General features: G+C 38.3%; 1 protein-coding gene across 2 annotated transcripts in view; it reads right to left on the bottom strand.

Moving 5' to 3' along the window:
* Window positions 1-7,315: 7,315 nt before the first annotated feature.
* The window catches only part of cadpsa (Ca2+-dependent activator protein for secretion a), a 224,584-nt gene continuing 214,919 nt past the window's right edge, over window positions 7,316-16,980 (bottom strand). For both annotated transcript variants that reach the window (XM_051947997.1, XM_051947996.1), the window contains 2 exons: window positions 14,311-14,415; window positions 7,316-12,360 (listed from right to left, as the gene is read on the bottom strand). In XM_051947997.1, coding sequence (XP_051803957.1) covers window positions 12,187-12,360; window positions 14,311-14,415 — 279 coding nt within the window. In that variant the 3' untranslated portion in view covers window positions 7,316-12,186. The remainder of the gene's footprint in view (window positions 12,361-14,310; window positions 14,416-16,980) is intronic.

Below are 16,980 nucleotides of genomic sequence, written 5' to 3' on the forward strand. Positions count from 1 at the left end.
TCATGTGCTAACATAACTGCACAAGGGTTTTCTAACCATCAATTAGCCTTTCAACACCATTAGCTAACACAATGTAGCATTAGAACACAGGAGTGATGGTTGATGGAAATGTTCCTCTGTACCCCTATGGAGATATTCCATTAAAAATCAGCCGTTTACAGCTACAGTAGTCATTTACCACATTAACTATGTCTACACTGGATTTATCATTCATTTCATGTTATCTTCATCGAAAGAAAAGATTTTCTTGGAAAAATAAGGACATTTCTAAGTGACCCCAAACTTTTGAACGGTAGTGTAAATAAAAAGGTTTATTTGGGCCATTTTTAAATTCTGTGCCACAGGGAATTTAGTTGAATGTTTATGATTGTGACCCATTTTTTTCACTTCTGCATCAGTGGAGGAATGATTCACTTCTAGATGATTTCTCTTCCTTCATGTTACACAATTCTAATGGATCATCACAGGTTTGTGTAAGTACAGCCTCTGGCTCTGCAGTGAGTCAGGTGCAAACAAATGTTGCTCAGAAGTCCTTGGGCAGACATGAGGGACAGAGGAAATCTCACAGTGAGAGGGAATAAAGACTAGTCAGAGGTTTGAACTTAATAAATGAATTGTGGAGAAGGGCCTGGCTGCAGACAAATAACTGCTACAGGGATCGAGGCCTAATTGTTTATGTCAGGGAATATGGAGGCGATGCATGGTCGTCCAAATTCATTCAGGTATCTCCAACTTGAAGGTCCATTGACAGGACTGGCTTGAGTCACAATGAAGCCCTCAAGGTGCAATAGTTAAAATGTCCACTGTATCTTTACAGACAGTTTTTCACTATGTCAAGTCATTTGATATGATTTGTATTGTATAAAATGGTAGGTTGGCGAACGCAGTTTTTTTCTTTGTTTTTTTAGATTAGAGAATCATTGAGGGTGAACCCTCATTTGCAATGATGTCGAGCAATTCAAAAGACAACAAGTACATCAGGAAGATCAAAATACATAAATTACAAATGTACATCAAATTCAAGAATAGCAAATGCATTCAGAACACAAAAAAATCCAGCAACAGTTAAAGGTAGGGGATGGAACTTTGATATTAGCACTGCAACCATTGGTTTATTAACCAGAAAAAAAGCACTCAGAGAGTGCAGTACTCCACCAAGGCTGCTCAGGTTTTTTTTATTTCTGACGGCTGAAAAAATGGATGTCAGTCTGCAGCTAATGCTTATTCCTACAATCAGTTTGCCTGCAGGTCAGTCATTTTGTTTTAAATGTGTGGACGTGGGCTTTGTGCAATCCAACCGTGTGTAACAGTGTTAAAGGGTCCTGAGCAATTGTGATAAAGGCACATGTGCAGTAGTATTAAAGGGACATGTATAGTGCAATTATGTGTAAGGAAGACAGGGATATGCGCAATAATGATTAAGAGAAATGTGCAATGTTGTCATGTGCAATAGTGACAATGGGAAATGTGCAGTACAGTTCTATGTAATAGTGTCAGAGGGACATATGTAGTGGAATTTTGTGTTATAGTGGCATAGAGAGACGTGTAATAATGACAGAGCGGTAAATGTAGTACAACAATGTCTAATAGTGATAGAGGGATATGTGCAATTGCAACAAAGGAATATGTACAATATAATCATGTGCAAATGTTAATTAATTACTGCTTGATAGCTTGCCTTGATCCCCCAGTTTTTGTTTGTTTCTGTGCACTATGTGTTGTTGCTTGTTTCTATGTCTTTTTACAGTTGTGTATTATGTTATTCCTATTTTTTTAATTACAAATTAATGAGCTGTATGGCTATAATCTCTCATATTTGTTGACTGATATGAATGGTCCCATTTTAAAAACAAATAAAGCATTCCAAACCTAAGCGTCATGATATAAATTGCTGATTCCATGGACTGTTTCAACAGTAATTGTGTGTTTCTCACAGGTTTTCAGGGCAGTGGTTTCCCTGTTATGTGCTTTCGACAGTTAAAATGCTGTAGTTACTCAATGTATTTTCTTGCCAAACAAAAACTAAATTGTCACATTTTGACTTATAAAGGCTGAAAGCACTGAAACGTTTAACTTTATTGATTCTCCTGTTGCAGCTCTTTTTCCTATCCAGAAAGATAACTCAAAGATGGAATGGTGCACTATCATAAAAATGATAAAGAAATGGAAATGTGTAGCTGGGTTACAGAAAAAAAACAGTCTGATTACCTTCATTTCAAAAAATGTAAATTTGAATAGTGCTACTTAAATCTGTGCCTGAATTTTGCAAAAGCAAACAAGACAAAGACAATGGAAGACAAAACTAGCCACAGCAAAACTGAAGATGTGCAAAGAGAGCTTTCAAAAGGGGAAAATATCGAGTCAAAAGAGGTGTGCACAATCAAATATGGATGTGGGAAGGAGGATTAACTCCTGACATCATCTAATAATAACAGAAGCCTCAGCCGTCCCACTTTAAGACTGTTACAGTGCTGATCGGCATATGGGCTTTTACTGTAGCCGACGGTTGAACAGGACAAACAGTCCTGAGTAATATTCATCCCTGAGGTATAACGCAATCTGCCCTTATGTCTTGCCTGAACATTATGTGAGATTGCTTTAAACTGTAAGCCACTCTTTTCATGGAAAAGATCTAAAATTAATCAGCGGGTTTGTTGTCCCCTCTTAAGGCTATGATAAGTCGGTTTTGTTACATGGAGAGGGAAACATAAGAGGCTTAGGGGCTGCTTTTATTAAAAGGATCTGACGTCTACCTGCCCTCTCAAATGGCAGGCAATTTTGACACTTCTGGCACGCAAAGCAGACATACAACAGTAACCGTTTCTCCTGGGAAGAAGTAGGCCTACTCTGCTGTGATGCTGTTTACCTTACATGCTAAATTAAATGCCTCTTCACAACAAATCACAGACCAATTCATTTTGCGGTTTGAATGTCTACACAGAGGCCTGATATCCTTGTCTTCATTTCATTTTCTTCTTGTCATTATCCACACATACCATATCGGAAATGGCTTGATGGACTCAATGTGTCGCAATGGCTTGTTCTCACATCCACATTACTGCAGGACTCCCCGCAGTACAGCAGCAGCCTGTCAGCGCTGAGGCTCAGGGCCACTTCTCACTGTGATGGTCAGTTGGAGATTCTTTTTATTTTGATACAGTTATCATTTCCCATTTTCCCACTTGATTGGAGCTTAAAAGCCAAAGCAGCTCAGATCGTGCCGGCATAAATCCCCATGCCCATTAATCCGTCCTGGTGTCGTCTCTTACACAGAACTGCCCAATCATGCAGGATATTCATGGGGAAATTAAATGAATGATATTCTGAAGCAGCTCACCCTCCCTGTAGATTGGATGTTAAAATAGCCAGCCTGCTTTGTGCGTTGTTTCTTGATTATTCTTATATGCACAGGATATGAAACAGCTAGGCAAAGATCATGTGAGCTTTCTGTTATTTCAACTCAAATAGGTCTTTTTCATCTCTATTCTGTTGACAGCCTTTGTCTCTGAGGATAAAATTATGCGTAGGAGAAGTTATAGTTTAACAGGACAACTAAATACAAAGCAAGGTAGATGAAACAAGCTCTGAAATATGTTTTAAAGTGCACATTTAATTAACCATATCATACCGACTTGAACACTTACGGTGCTTATGGTAAAGATAGAATAATGTAGACGCACTTTCAGCAGTCTCCTTCAGTTTGCTCAGCAGCATGCCTGTAACCTGCTCGATGCTGAAAACCTTCTCTCCGTCCATGTACACCATGTTTTATAAATAAAGTTTGAAGTCTGAAATTTGAATGTGCTTTTAATGTTTGAATACAATTTGTAAAAGGCTGAACACCATTTTGCCACACAGACTAGGTCTTGTCAGAGGTCTCTTTGTGAGAAAAAAAAGGATCTGCAATGTGTAAAGTCTTCAATCTAAATGAAATAAAAATAGCCTTTTAATAGAGTGAACCAGCCAGCTCTGTCTTGTACTATGGAAAATACATGCCAGCCAAATACATGTGATGTTACAGTTACTGATCATAAAATACCACTATACTCCAAAGTGTCAGACATTTTTTTTGTCATCTGATGTACACTGATCCACCACAATGTAAAACCACCTGCCTAATATTGAGTAGGTCCCCTCGTCCTTCCAAAACAGTACAGCAGTGTTCAGGTGGGTGGTTTGTGTCAGACTTACACCTACATGTGGGTCATTTCAGAATGGAAGGACGCTTAGACTTTACATTTTTTGAAAAATAAACCTTCTCTTTTACAATTTTCTGCTCCATACCCATCAATAACAGCTAATAAACCATCAAAAGGCTTGACTGGCTCAGCTTACACATCAATGGTACATTTTTATTCCATGTTTTATGTGTTGTTGCTAACCCTACTCTAATCCATGCTAATGTGATCTTTTTCTCAGCAGTAGAAGCTAGATATTTAGCTAGCTGTTACTGCTGACCAAGAGGACAAACTGACTGATGGAAGAAAAGCAAAGAAAGAAGTCAAAAGAATTTGTCTTATTCTGATCATAACAAGGTTGCATGAGGTAGAGTGAGACATTCAATCAAAGCTGACTATGTTAGGAAAATACGAAAACTAGAAGAGAGGACATAGCTTTGCTCCATGCATTCTTTAGGAAAACAGTTTAATGATGCTATTTCCAGCGTTTCATGTGATTCACTGTTTTCTTTTTCTTCTACCAGTTAAAAATGTTATGCTAACAAGGCTGTTGTGGGGCACACGTTCCATGCATAATAATTATTATTTAAAATATCATGTTTATTAAAAAAATGTTCCAACAATTACAAGAATGAAAAAAATAACACCAAAAAGTGATGTTTAAATTCAGTTTTAACTGTTTCATTTGAGATTTGGTTCCTTCATGATCGGGATGGGACAAGAGAAAAATGTCATTTAGAGGGAACTCCAGACTCCATCCATCCATTCATCCATTCTCTATACACCGCTTTATCCTCAGGACGGTCGCGGGGGGTGCTGGAGTCTATCCCAGCTGACTCGGGTGAAGGCAGGGGACACCCTGGACAGGTCACCAGTCTGTCACAGGGCTACATATACAGACAAACAATCACACTCACATTCACACCTACGGGCAATTTAGAGTTATCAATTAACTTCAGCATGTTTTTGGACTGTGGGAGGAAGCCGGAGTACCCGGAGAAAACCCACGCATGCACAGGGAGAACATGCAAACTCCATGCAGAAAGATCCCAGGCCGGGACTTGAACCGGGGATCTTCTTGCTGCAAGGCCAAAGTGCTAACCACTGTGCAGCCCCACTTCCAGATTTATTTGGTATTTTTAAAGAATATTTTCAAACATTCTTTTCTCCTAATTTTTTGAGATTTGGTTTCAGGACAAGTAAATTTACACAACTACTGCACGTTTTAATATTTTGTACATGGATTATTTGAAATTTGATGGGTGGGACGTGAAATGTCCTCTAATTCTGGAATGTGTTTGAGGCTTACAAGGTTCCCAGCAGAACGTTGGACTGTAACAAGATGATCGATGTCCTTCACTTCACTGTCAGTGTCTTAAATGTTAGAATTCATCAGTGTTATCTGTAATCTATTTTTATCACATGCAGTCATACATTTACCAACCTTTCCTGAAACAAGTTTGAGTAAAATTTCATTTTTTCCAATGTCTTAAAGTATCATCTGAAGCTTTGTGAAATTCTTCTGTGAGCTCATCAATAGTCTGATGAGAAGAGGAAGGAATCAGATTCATCAGTGTACATGTGGATCATCTTTATTATTATTATTAGCAAGTTGAGCAAGTATCATGGAGGGAGAAACTAAAAATAATTCACTTGTGATTTGATTTATTACATGTCCTCCAGACTCCTCCAAAATCTTGTTTTTCTCTTTTTCTAAGAAGGATTTGCCAGCCCCCGACCCCCAGCAAATAATTACAAGATATCCTGTCTTCTTTTAATTTGGGACTATATTATATCTAATCCGACCGACTTTAGTCTTAGCATCCATCTTTAGCTCTGGATTTGATTTTGGTCATTGCAGATTTGATCTGTGGCAATTCTTTCAATCTCCTTCTGGATGGTAATATCAACTGTCAAGATGACTGATGCTTTAATCCTCAGCATTAACCTCAGACTCCCTGTCCTAAGAGAATGCTGTTGTGGAGGAGGTAGCAGCGGCAGATTAACAACTATGTATTTTTTGCATATTTGTCTGTTGTCACAGTGTTACTGTCCTCTCTAAACAGCTTCTTCATGGGTCATTCCAGAACTGGAGGACATTTCACATCCCACCCATCAAATTTCAAAGAATCCATGTACAAAATATTAAAACATGCAGTTGTTGTGTAAATGTATTTGTATCTAAAAAGAAAGAAAAAATCTAGGGGGAAAGAATGTTTGAAAATATTTTTTAATAAACAAATAAGTCTGCAGTTCCCCCTAAAATGACGTTTTTCTCTTGTGCCAGCCCTCTGATGACCAAGCTGAAGTTCAAATAAAACAGCTAAAATGAAATTCAAACCTCCTTTTTTGGGTATTATTTTTTGGTTAATGTCTCTTGCACTTGTGGGAACATTATTTAAATGAACATAATATTTTAAATAATAATTATTATGCATGGAATGTGTGCCCCACAACAACCCAGTTAGCAGAACCTTTTGAGCTGGCAGAAAAAGAAGACAACAATGAATCGCATGCGCTGCTGGAATTGACATCATCAAACAGTTTTATAAAAGAATTGGTAGAGCAAAGCTATGTCCTCTCTTCTAGTTGTCATATTTTCCTAACATAGTCAGCTTTCATTAAATGTCTCACTCTACCTCATGCAACCTTGTTATGTATATGATCAGAATAAGACAAATTCTTTTGACTTCTTTCTTTGCTTTTCTTCCATCAGTCAGTTTGTCCTCTTGGTCAGCAGTAACAGCTAGCTAAATATCTAGCTTCTACTGCTGAGAAAAAGATCACATTAGCATGGATTAGAGTAGGGTTAGCAACAACACATAAAACATGGAATAAAAATGTACCATTGATGTGTAAGCTGAACCAGTCAAGCCTTTGATAGTTTATTAGCTGTTATTGATGATATGGAGCAGAAAACTCTTAAAGAGAAGGCTTATTGTTCAAAAATTTTGAAGTTCAGATGTCCTCCAATTCTGTAATGAAAAGTGTTATTTATTGTTTTAAAATCAGAATCAGTACAAAGAAAAATTTTCAGCAAATCATGAGGACGTTTTCAACTTGTTTCTCTCGTCAATTCACATTCAGTCAGTCACATTCATTCACAGCAACAACAACAGTGAATGAGAGTCCACAAGTTCTTTCCACATTTGTCATTCACCTTTTATTTAAATGTCCTTGTCCTTGATGGGTTCTTTTACAAAGGCAGAAGCATGGTGAACCCACCGGTAGCTTCACACACGGAGCAAAAACACTTCAGGGAGTGATTACCAGGGACATGCAGTACTTGCACACAGGATGACACATAGCTCTAAGAGTACAGTAGAGAAAACAGTTGACAGAGAGAAAGTACTGGCAAACTTCACTTTCCATGATCCATAAAAATGTGGACAAACCAGATTACACATCCTAGAAAGGTGCACATTGCAATATAAGAACATATACAGTTAATGACAAATTAACTGTATCGTTTAAATAATATCTGACTAAAAAAAGAACATTTGCTTAACAATTGAAAAAGTGAAAAAAAGTCTGTCAGCATGATAAGAACCAAACTAAATTTGTATTTCCTTGCTACCTACTGATCACAACAAAGAAGAAAAGTTGGGTTGTTGTGGATGTCAGAGCAGCAACATTTAAAGACGTGAGACCATGGACTGTTTGTGTTCACTTTAACAAGATGCAACAGATTTATCTGGAGGCTTATTGACAGAGATTCCTAAATGATCAACAGTGCATCATTTTCTTTGTAAAGGATAAATACAGCTGTGCGGCCTCTCAAAGGGAAATCATTTGTGGCACCAACACAAGGAGAAACCTTTAAACTCAAGCTCCGGTCTTATTTCACTGCACAAAACCCAAACAATTAGCTATACATGTTTGAAACATTTTCCTGCCTGACTAATGTGTGATTTCATTTTATTTAGTGTCCACGGTTTCATTTCTCATGGCAATACTCTGGATGTTCTCATAAGGGGATTCAGTGGACGTGTGCTTTGTTTAATTGTTTCAGACTGATTGCACTTGTCTCAATTATGCAGCCTAATCTCATGTTTTGTGATGTTTAAGTTAATTACTGCAATGTTTTGTTGAATAAAGATGAGGTTTTGGTCCTGCCAGTTATCCACCCGTCTGCCCAACACCTTGAAGCATGTGTCAGATACATTGTGAATATAGCTCCTCTCCAGAGGTCAGGTCTGCTGTGACTTTATTGGCTTCATGGCCTTTTCACAGCAGCGTGTTCAAGACAGCTTTGAAATGCTTGAAATACGACTGGAAAGTTACCAAAAAAAGTGCAAAATTTTTGTGATGCTGTTAATTTTGTCTAATAATTGTTTTGTAGGATGCAATGCACATTGCCACCTGTTGTCAAAGCTTTGTTTTGCCAACTGAAATACAGTATTTGAGTTGAAAAAAAGCCTTCCAGCAGTGTCAGCCTACAAGTTTGCACTGTGTATCAATATATGTCCTGTCCTTGCATGTATAATACATAAAAGCAAGCTGCACAGAGAACTTGTTCATTTGTTTGACACATTTTAGAGGCACCCTGACCATATGGAGGCAAATGGATCATTGTCAAAAGATCATTTCAGCATTTTACTAAATGTGTAATCTGTGTTATCCAGAGTCAGGGCAGAATCGGCGTCGTAGACTACTCCTGTTCGAGCAACTCGCAGTCTTTTGCTATGGTGCAGTTTAAATCCACAGCAAAGGGCCACTTGACTCCAGCAGGTAAAGGGATATGCTTCTATCCACGTTTGCCTTGTTTCAGAAAGAGACATACTTTGGTGCCCTGATGTATTTCCAGAGATAAACTCATCTTTGGTTACATCATACCAGCATGCCGTTGTCACTGTTTTCCAGTTTTGCTGTAATGTGCTGAGAAACCTCAATTTTTTTCCAAACAAAGAGGCTTACCCTACAGAGATTTTTTGTTCTATTTTATTTAATTTTTTGGTTGTTTGTGTGTGTGTGCCTTACTGATGACTCTCTCTGGTTTGGCCAACAGAAAACTACTAACAAACTGCCAATGCTTTCTGGATGAAGACTGGAATTTAAGCTCCACATGTACTAACACCTACACTGATTGGAACTGTACCAGACTAATCAGACTAATTCTTCAGCTCACATTGAGAACCGAACCTGAAATATTTGAACTGTTACAGCCACAGGCAAAAGTCATAATGATCTGTGGGGTTTCTAGACAACATTTGGGGATTTCAAAAAACAGAATATTTCTTCCAGATGTAAACTGGTCTAATCAACGATTAAATAATATTGTTTTTGTTGTTGTTTTTTTGTCACTTTAAAATCGCTCCACTCCACCGTCACATCGTATTACAGCACAGATAGATTTTTGTGGTCAGGAAATGATGCAAACTCATTACCAAGAAAGTAACATGAGACCATTTTTTACACTTGTTACAACAATGCAACATACAGCAGCATTTTTCGGCACAACATAGCCTTGCTCATAAACTTGACACCAAAGTACTTATCCATGTTGCTGGAGAACATTCAGTACTTTAAAAAAAGTTTCAAAGAAAGCTTCTGAATGCTTTAGTTTCAGCTGTGTTGTTCTTAGACCAGGCCATCTGACCTTAAATCAATGAGTGAACATCATTTCTAGAAGCATCTGCATTAATTCTGATATAATTTAACAGCAAAAGTCTGACCATGCATTTGTGGGCAGACTTTAAATAACAGACATTTATGTCAGTTTAACTGTTCATTTGTAGTCAAAGAACAGTGGATCATTTGTGTGAGTGTTTAAGTTCTTTCCCAACAGAACTGCCAAAAGTAAAGAGAAATGTTTGGAACAAGCGAAAGTAAAGTTCTGGTACAAAGACAGAAATGCTTCACCGTGTTCATGGTCACATTTGTCATGTCTCAAACACTCATGCCTTTGCCTTTTTTGATTTTCTGTCATCTTGCTTCTTCGTATTTCTTATTTTAAGAGCAATCAGTTCATATTTTATTACTTGCCTCTCATGAATTTTAGTTTGGGGGAATTAAGTATTGATGAGCATTAGGGTTGGGTATCATTTGTATTTTAACAACTCTGACTGTGCTTCTGCTTATCAATTCAGGTTCCTAAAAATCCTCCAGTCCTAGAATATGAGTTGCAGGTGGTTTGAGCTACTACAAAAGTAAAATTCTGCCTTCCTATTAATGCAAAAGTATTCATAATATTCCAATACTTTAACATACAATATGTTAGAGTAAAACAACCAAAGGACACATTTTTCTGAGTACTTTATATTTTATAACCATAGTACATTTTACTGACTACACTGACATAGTTTTACTTTAAGTAACATTTTCACTGTAGGACTTTTAGAGTATGGCGTTATTACCTTTACCTGCGTATATTCTTTGTCACTGTCCATCTCTGACTATCAAGGAAAACAAACACTGAATAACTGTATGAATTACAGTGGTTTTAAGTGAGGACCCACAGTCACAGTCTGACTACACATCCACTTTAAGCAAAGTGGTGATGTAGGCTGGTGGGTTTGTTGTCTAAAGTGAGTCTCTCCTGATGTGAGAGAGAAATAGCAGCACACTGCTGTAGTCACATTCAAATTCAAATGTTGCTATAAAAGCTTTGAGGTCAGTTATTCAGTCAGCTACAACGAGCCTTGATAAACAGAATAGTTACTGAAAGTAAGGGGAAACTAGAAAAGCACTCAGAGAGTGCAGTACTCAGCCAAGGCTGCTCAGTCGTTATATCATATTCAACAGACGGAATCTTTAAACCATTTGTAGTCCTCAGTGGTGGATTTGTAGCAGGATCACAATCATGAGATCATCAGCAGACAGCTGGTGTAGTGTTCACTTGTCATGGTTACAGTGACGTCGTGCCGCTATCTGGCAATGATAAAGAAATATTTAACAAATCTGTGGATCCAGACTATAAGCTGCATCACTGCCAGAATCTAATCAGTTGGTTCTTGTGTCATTTCTGATCTCCCCTGAAAATTTCATCCAAATCCGTTAGCCCGTTTTTGAGTGATGTTGCTAATAGACAGACAAACACGCCGATCACCACATAACTCCACCATGTTTCTTGGCAGACTAATAATGAGAGTATCATCGTATGTCGTTACTATAACATCCTTCTGCATTCTTCACTACAGAGTTTGTGAAACTCTGCTTGGAAACGTTAGCAGCAGAAACACAGAACTACCTGGATAAAACTGTAACAGTAGCAACCATGGCTGGTTTATATTTTAATGTTTACTTTACTGTAACGGTAGCAGGGCCTTGTGAAGCATTTTGTAGCAGCAGTTCTTAAATTAAGGTGTTTGTTTTGGGACACAGCTCGCCTGTTGGTCAACAGGTCAGCAGCAACTGAGCAGGATAAGAGAGTGATACTTAAGCCACGATGCATTAAGGCAAACGCATTATGAGGAAAAAAACACAGTGGCATTCAGCTTACATATATAGATATAGAGTAGGTGTTTGCATTACACCGTGTTCTGACTTTGCTCTGCTACAGGGAGCAGGAGAACTTCTCTTGGGCCAAGGCAGTCATTTCCTTTAGGACTAATTGGAGCTAACCCATTACACTCACTGCTGGATGCTGACTCTTTGTCACTCCACCACTCACACTTTCTCTGCACACACACCTGCACTGCTCTGTACTCTTTAACAACTGCTCATACACTTGTAGGCTACATGTGATGTGTTTAACAACCGATAAGCAGAAGTGAAATTAAACTTTCCTAACAATTCCTTAAGAATCCAAACTTTGGAAACTTTGATGGTGCCCAACCCTAATTAGCATTTAAAAAAAAGACTTAGGTCATGCAAGTGTTTGTTGACACAGAACAATGTTTTCTTCTTGTACTGATTCTTGCAGAAATGTGAAATTATTACAAAATGAAAGACTAAAAACAAAGTATGCCAACCTCTTTTGACCAAAAAAGGCTGTGTGGACTTCCTAGGCAGTACACCTCACTCTCTGAAAAGTTTTGACATTCTCGTACTTTTCAGGCCCTTTAATCTAGTGATCATTATCTTCTTCATCGCTGTCTTTCATGGAAATGCCTTGCATGCCTCCTTCCCTCACCGATGCGGTGGCTTCTTCCAAGGTCAGCCGGTTTCTCACAGTTTCATACATCTTACTGTTTAATGTGGAGTCCAGCACTCCCTGAAGACGGAAGTCACGATACTTTTTCTGTTACAAACAGAAAAAAGACAAACAGTTATCAATGGCGATCAAGAAACAACCTTACAAAGGTTATCAGTTATAGGGTTCCACTGTTGATGTCCAACGATACTTCCAGTAATAATAAAAAAAGAACAACATGGTGCAACCCATTTAGCCCTATCATACGAAGGGCTAAATGGGAAAACCCGTTATTTTAACCTTCTTAGAAGTATAAGTGGGAATTTTTGGAGGTTCTGATGCGTCCTACTTAACCCTAGGAGCTTCAGTAAAAAGCAACCAGAACTCTTTTAGGTTTTTGAAGATGTTTCACTTCACATTCAAGAAGCTTCTTCAGTTCTAGCTAACAGTTGGCGACTGTCAGATGTTTATAGTCACTCCAGACACAAGACTCTCCTGTCTCCAGGTGTGAAATGCTGTGAAACCAGGTGATGGTTGTGAATCTGTCACTTTAGACAACAAAGAATGTGAATCTGCCATGTCAGGAATAACTCAAGATGTTAATGATGGCGAAACTTTCTGGGGAGAGATCTCATCACTGTGTTACAGATACTAGATAGATAATCTCTTCTGGATGTGACTGATCCAGTTTGACATATGCAACTTCTTTCATTCCTCTCTCAAACCACTCATCTTCTCTGTTAAAAATGTGTATATTACTGTCTTCAAAGGAGTGTCCTTATCTTTCAGATGCACGTGGAATGCTGGTTCTTGTCCTGATGAGCTGTTCAGTGTTGGGCCATACACTTATGCAGCTGTTGTTTAGTCTGCCCTTCTTACATTTGCATTAGACTGCATATACAACATTGCTCCATATGTGTGTGGGCGTTTCTCCTTCGGGATGAACCAGTTTGTGTTTCAGAGTGTTACTGGGTCTGAAGTCCACGGGTTGATGCTGTTCCTCCTCTTCTTCTTTTCCTCTGTTTGCTGTGCTTCTGTGTTTTCCAGATCCAGGTTTTCTCCTTATGAAGAGGAGTTTTTTTCTCCCACTGACAAATAGTTGCTCAAATTAAATCTTTAAATTTGTTGGATTTCCCTCTATAATATAATACTGTAAAGATTTCTTTACAATCTCTAAGTGCCATAAGATGACTTCTGTTGTGAAGTGGCTATATATAAATAAAAATTAGTTCAGCTGAATGGAATACAGTTTTTTTTTTTTTGTCAGATGGCTCTAGCATGATGCGTTGAAGAATATGGTTGTCAGCTTTCTTCTCTCATACTGCACATGTGATTCATACTTGGCAGCAGCCTTTATGTAGGATATGGAATGATGAATCCACAGAATCTGTCACAGTGAATTGAGGTGACCTGTCATGGTTCCAACTGTGTCATTGTCATGCATCAATATTATTACCTTGCTTTTCGAGGTGATAATAAAATAGATCACATCTCATATTACTTTCCATTACAATGTCACTGTGATTCATGTTTAACATAAAAGAGAAAATTCACAACGAGGATATTACTGTCTTGGGAATAATGGGATATCCTCTTAGTCTTGTTTTTGAAAATTTGCTTTGAAAAATGGATGTTGTCCTGTAAAGACTGTCAGACCACTATGGTAGATTAAAAAAAAGTAGAAAATGGAAGTACCACAAACCAATAAAGTGTTTCCATCTGAGACAACCTATTTCCTAAGCTGGATAAGTTGATGTGCTGGCACAGTCAACTAAGTTTAATTTAGCATGGATGGCACTGGGAATGTCGGTGTAAAACAGAGAGACCAAAAAGTGTTGCAAGTACAACTGACAAAAACACCACAGAGGAGAGAAGTTCATTTTAAGATGAACAACGTTAAATTATGTGGAAAGTCGCTGTAAAGAGTTCCAATGTACCAAAGATGAATAGAGTCACTGTTAGAACTTCTGACATTTTTCCTTGTGAACATTCATGTAACAGTATTTGAAAAAACTTGTATGTAGATATGATAGAGATATAAGAGTCAGTCACTCTCACTTTGACAATCCTGATAAGAATCTTCAGCTGATAAACGTGGAGCTGCAGGTCCATACGGTCAGTCAGCCATGTTCCTACAAGGTTCATGGTGCTGGTATACCATTGCTGCAACACAACACACAAACATGTAGTATATTTAGTTATCAGGCTCTCCGTGAAGGGCACACTTCGAAATGCAACATTTCAATACGAAAAGCATTTAATCTAAAACAAATATAAATACACTTTATTGACTTGCTTGTGGTATGTCTGGCAAAGAAAGTATGTAATGTCATCCTTGTAGCGTACTATCATGAGTGACTTCCTTGTGGATCACTGATTGAGAGGCAAGAGGGACATTGCTGACAAGCATAACCTCAGCAGAAAGACATGTCTAATCTCAAGATGTTCATGTTGTGTCGTTAGTACAGCCTAATCAAGCCATCAGAACATGACAGATTTGCCCACAAAACTCTGCCTGCATCCAGTCATGTGGGTCTCCATTAGTTCTTCCCATGGGCTTAGGGTCTATTTAGGTCTGTGTTGTGCACCCCGGGAAGATCCAGCAGTCAGAGGCATCAGTTAATGGGGATTCTAATAAAGAGAGAGGCTCATGATGCTCTTGGCACATAGCAACATGTTCGCAGAATGTCATGGTGAATGAAAGTGTGTGTAAAGCAGTCTCTCTCTTTAATGATGCATACATTTCTCTGTTGTGTTATGATGACAAAAAGATGATTCACGGGAAGTTACAGTGTGAGTACTCAATGCATTTTTGGGTATTCCTGTAGTGAATAGTTCAGCTACACAAGTGCAAGAAACCTGCCAAGTTGCAGTTCTAAGCTTGGTCCAGCTAGTAAATGTGTACCTTGTTGAAATGCAATGGAAGCAGTTTAGTCAGTACTTATTAAGTAGTGGAGTTTGGGAACCAACCCTCATTCTAATACCATCAAACAAGTGATACATTCTTCAGTCTTGAAATTTTCCCATATCTGTTTAGACAAGCCCTCTCTAAACCGAGCTCTGTGAGGCAGAGTCAGCTCAAAGCACAGCCGCTCTGCAGAAATGGAGCCGAAAGGCTGCAGATGCTCCTCTGTTTGCTCTGGCTGTTGCCAGTCTAATTGATAGATAATGATGAGTGTGGGCTGATACTAATAGAACCTGACTGACTTTCAACATTAAGGGTCACAGTGGAAAGGATAGGGGGTGGGGGGGGTGGGGTGGGGGAATGGAAAAGGAAATTAAGAGGAAAGGAGTAGCAGTATGTGTATGTGTGTGGATTTAGAAGAGATAAGATGCCGGGGGATCATTTCTAAGTTGTACAAGGCAGATTTTAAAGTAAACATCTTCACAATAATGATTTGTTATAATGAATATGATAATCTGCACTTCCCTTGTTAGCCATGCCTGCATACTCTCACTTGAGCCATAGACTACAGACTACTAAACTGAGATTGAGACAGCATGTTGGAAAAAAAGTCCGGTTTTGGTTGAAGGTATCCTTTTAGCTTGACTTTAAATGATTTTCCATACGTTTCTTTTACAATAGTGGTCTATGGGGGAAATATTTTTAGGCCTGCAAGGGATTCTTTTTGTTGCGAGGCTGATTAGTGGCAAGATCCTATCTATCACGCTTATTACATCAATGGTGTACATAGAAGAGCAGCTTGTTAGCAGAAATGCGACAGACTCAGTGGTCCTTGTGTTTTTACACAAGGAAAATGCTGCGTCTGAAAAAAAGGGTTTAGACACAGATTTTACAGATTTTAGCTGCAGTTCATCCACATTTCCGCTTCTCTCATACTTCAAAAATAATCCTTGTAATTATGTGTAAAAAATAAAACAAAAAAAAGACTTGAAGCATGAAATTATAAGTGTGCAAATTGCAAGTAAAATGTATCCCATTGTGCTGGCAGTGCAGCAGACTGGTCGAAATGAACATATCTGCTCAGTAGACATGGGTGAGATGGTGAAACCCAGCCGTGTGCAGAATCTTGTACAAATATCCACACTTAGTTTGGATTTCCTGATTTGGCACACTAAAAGCTGCTTTTTTAAATTTAATGTAATGGTTACACATCTTACTTTAACTACAATTTAAAATTGGACTGAATGTATACTATCGTTAAAAAGTTTGGGGTCACCTAGACAATTTCATGTTTTTCATGAAAACTCACACTTTTATCCATGTTCTAACATAACTGCACAAGGGTTTTCTAATCATCAATGAGCCTTTCAACAGCATTAGCTAACACAATGTAGCATTAGAACACAGGAGTGATGGTTGCTGGAAATGTTCCTCTGTACCCCTATGGAGATATTCCATTAAAAACCAGCCGTTTACAGCTAGAATAGTCATTTACCACATTAACTATGTCTGCACTGTATTTCTGATTTAGTTAATGTTATCTTCATCATAAGGACATTTCTAAGTGAGTTAAACAGTAGTGTAGATTCACCAGGCCGTCAACCTAATAGTGTTTCTAAGTGACAACTTTCAGTGTTTACTTTTGGTCTGATTTACAGATTAACATTTCAAATGTTTCATGCAAAAGTTCTTTGCAGGAGAGTTGTAGGAGGCATGTGCTGCACACTCTCATATCCACAGCCCCATTACTCATTACCTCTGATCTCTACCATGTTGGTAGAGACCAAATACGGTGTGACCCACATAAGCCATATTTATGGAAA

The sequence above is a fragment of the Acanthochromis polyacanthus genome, chromosome 5 (assembly GCF_021347895.1).
Source record: "Acanthochromis polyacanthus isolate Apoly-LR-REF ecotype Palm Island chromosome 5, KAUST_Apoly_ChrSc, whole genome shotgun sequence".
NCBI lineage: Eukaryota > Metazoa > Chordata > Actinopteri > Pomacentridae > Acanthochromis > Acanthochromis polyacanthus.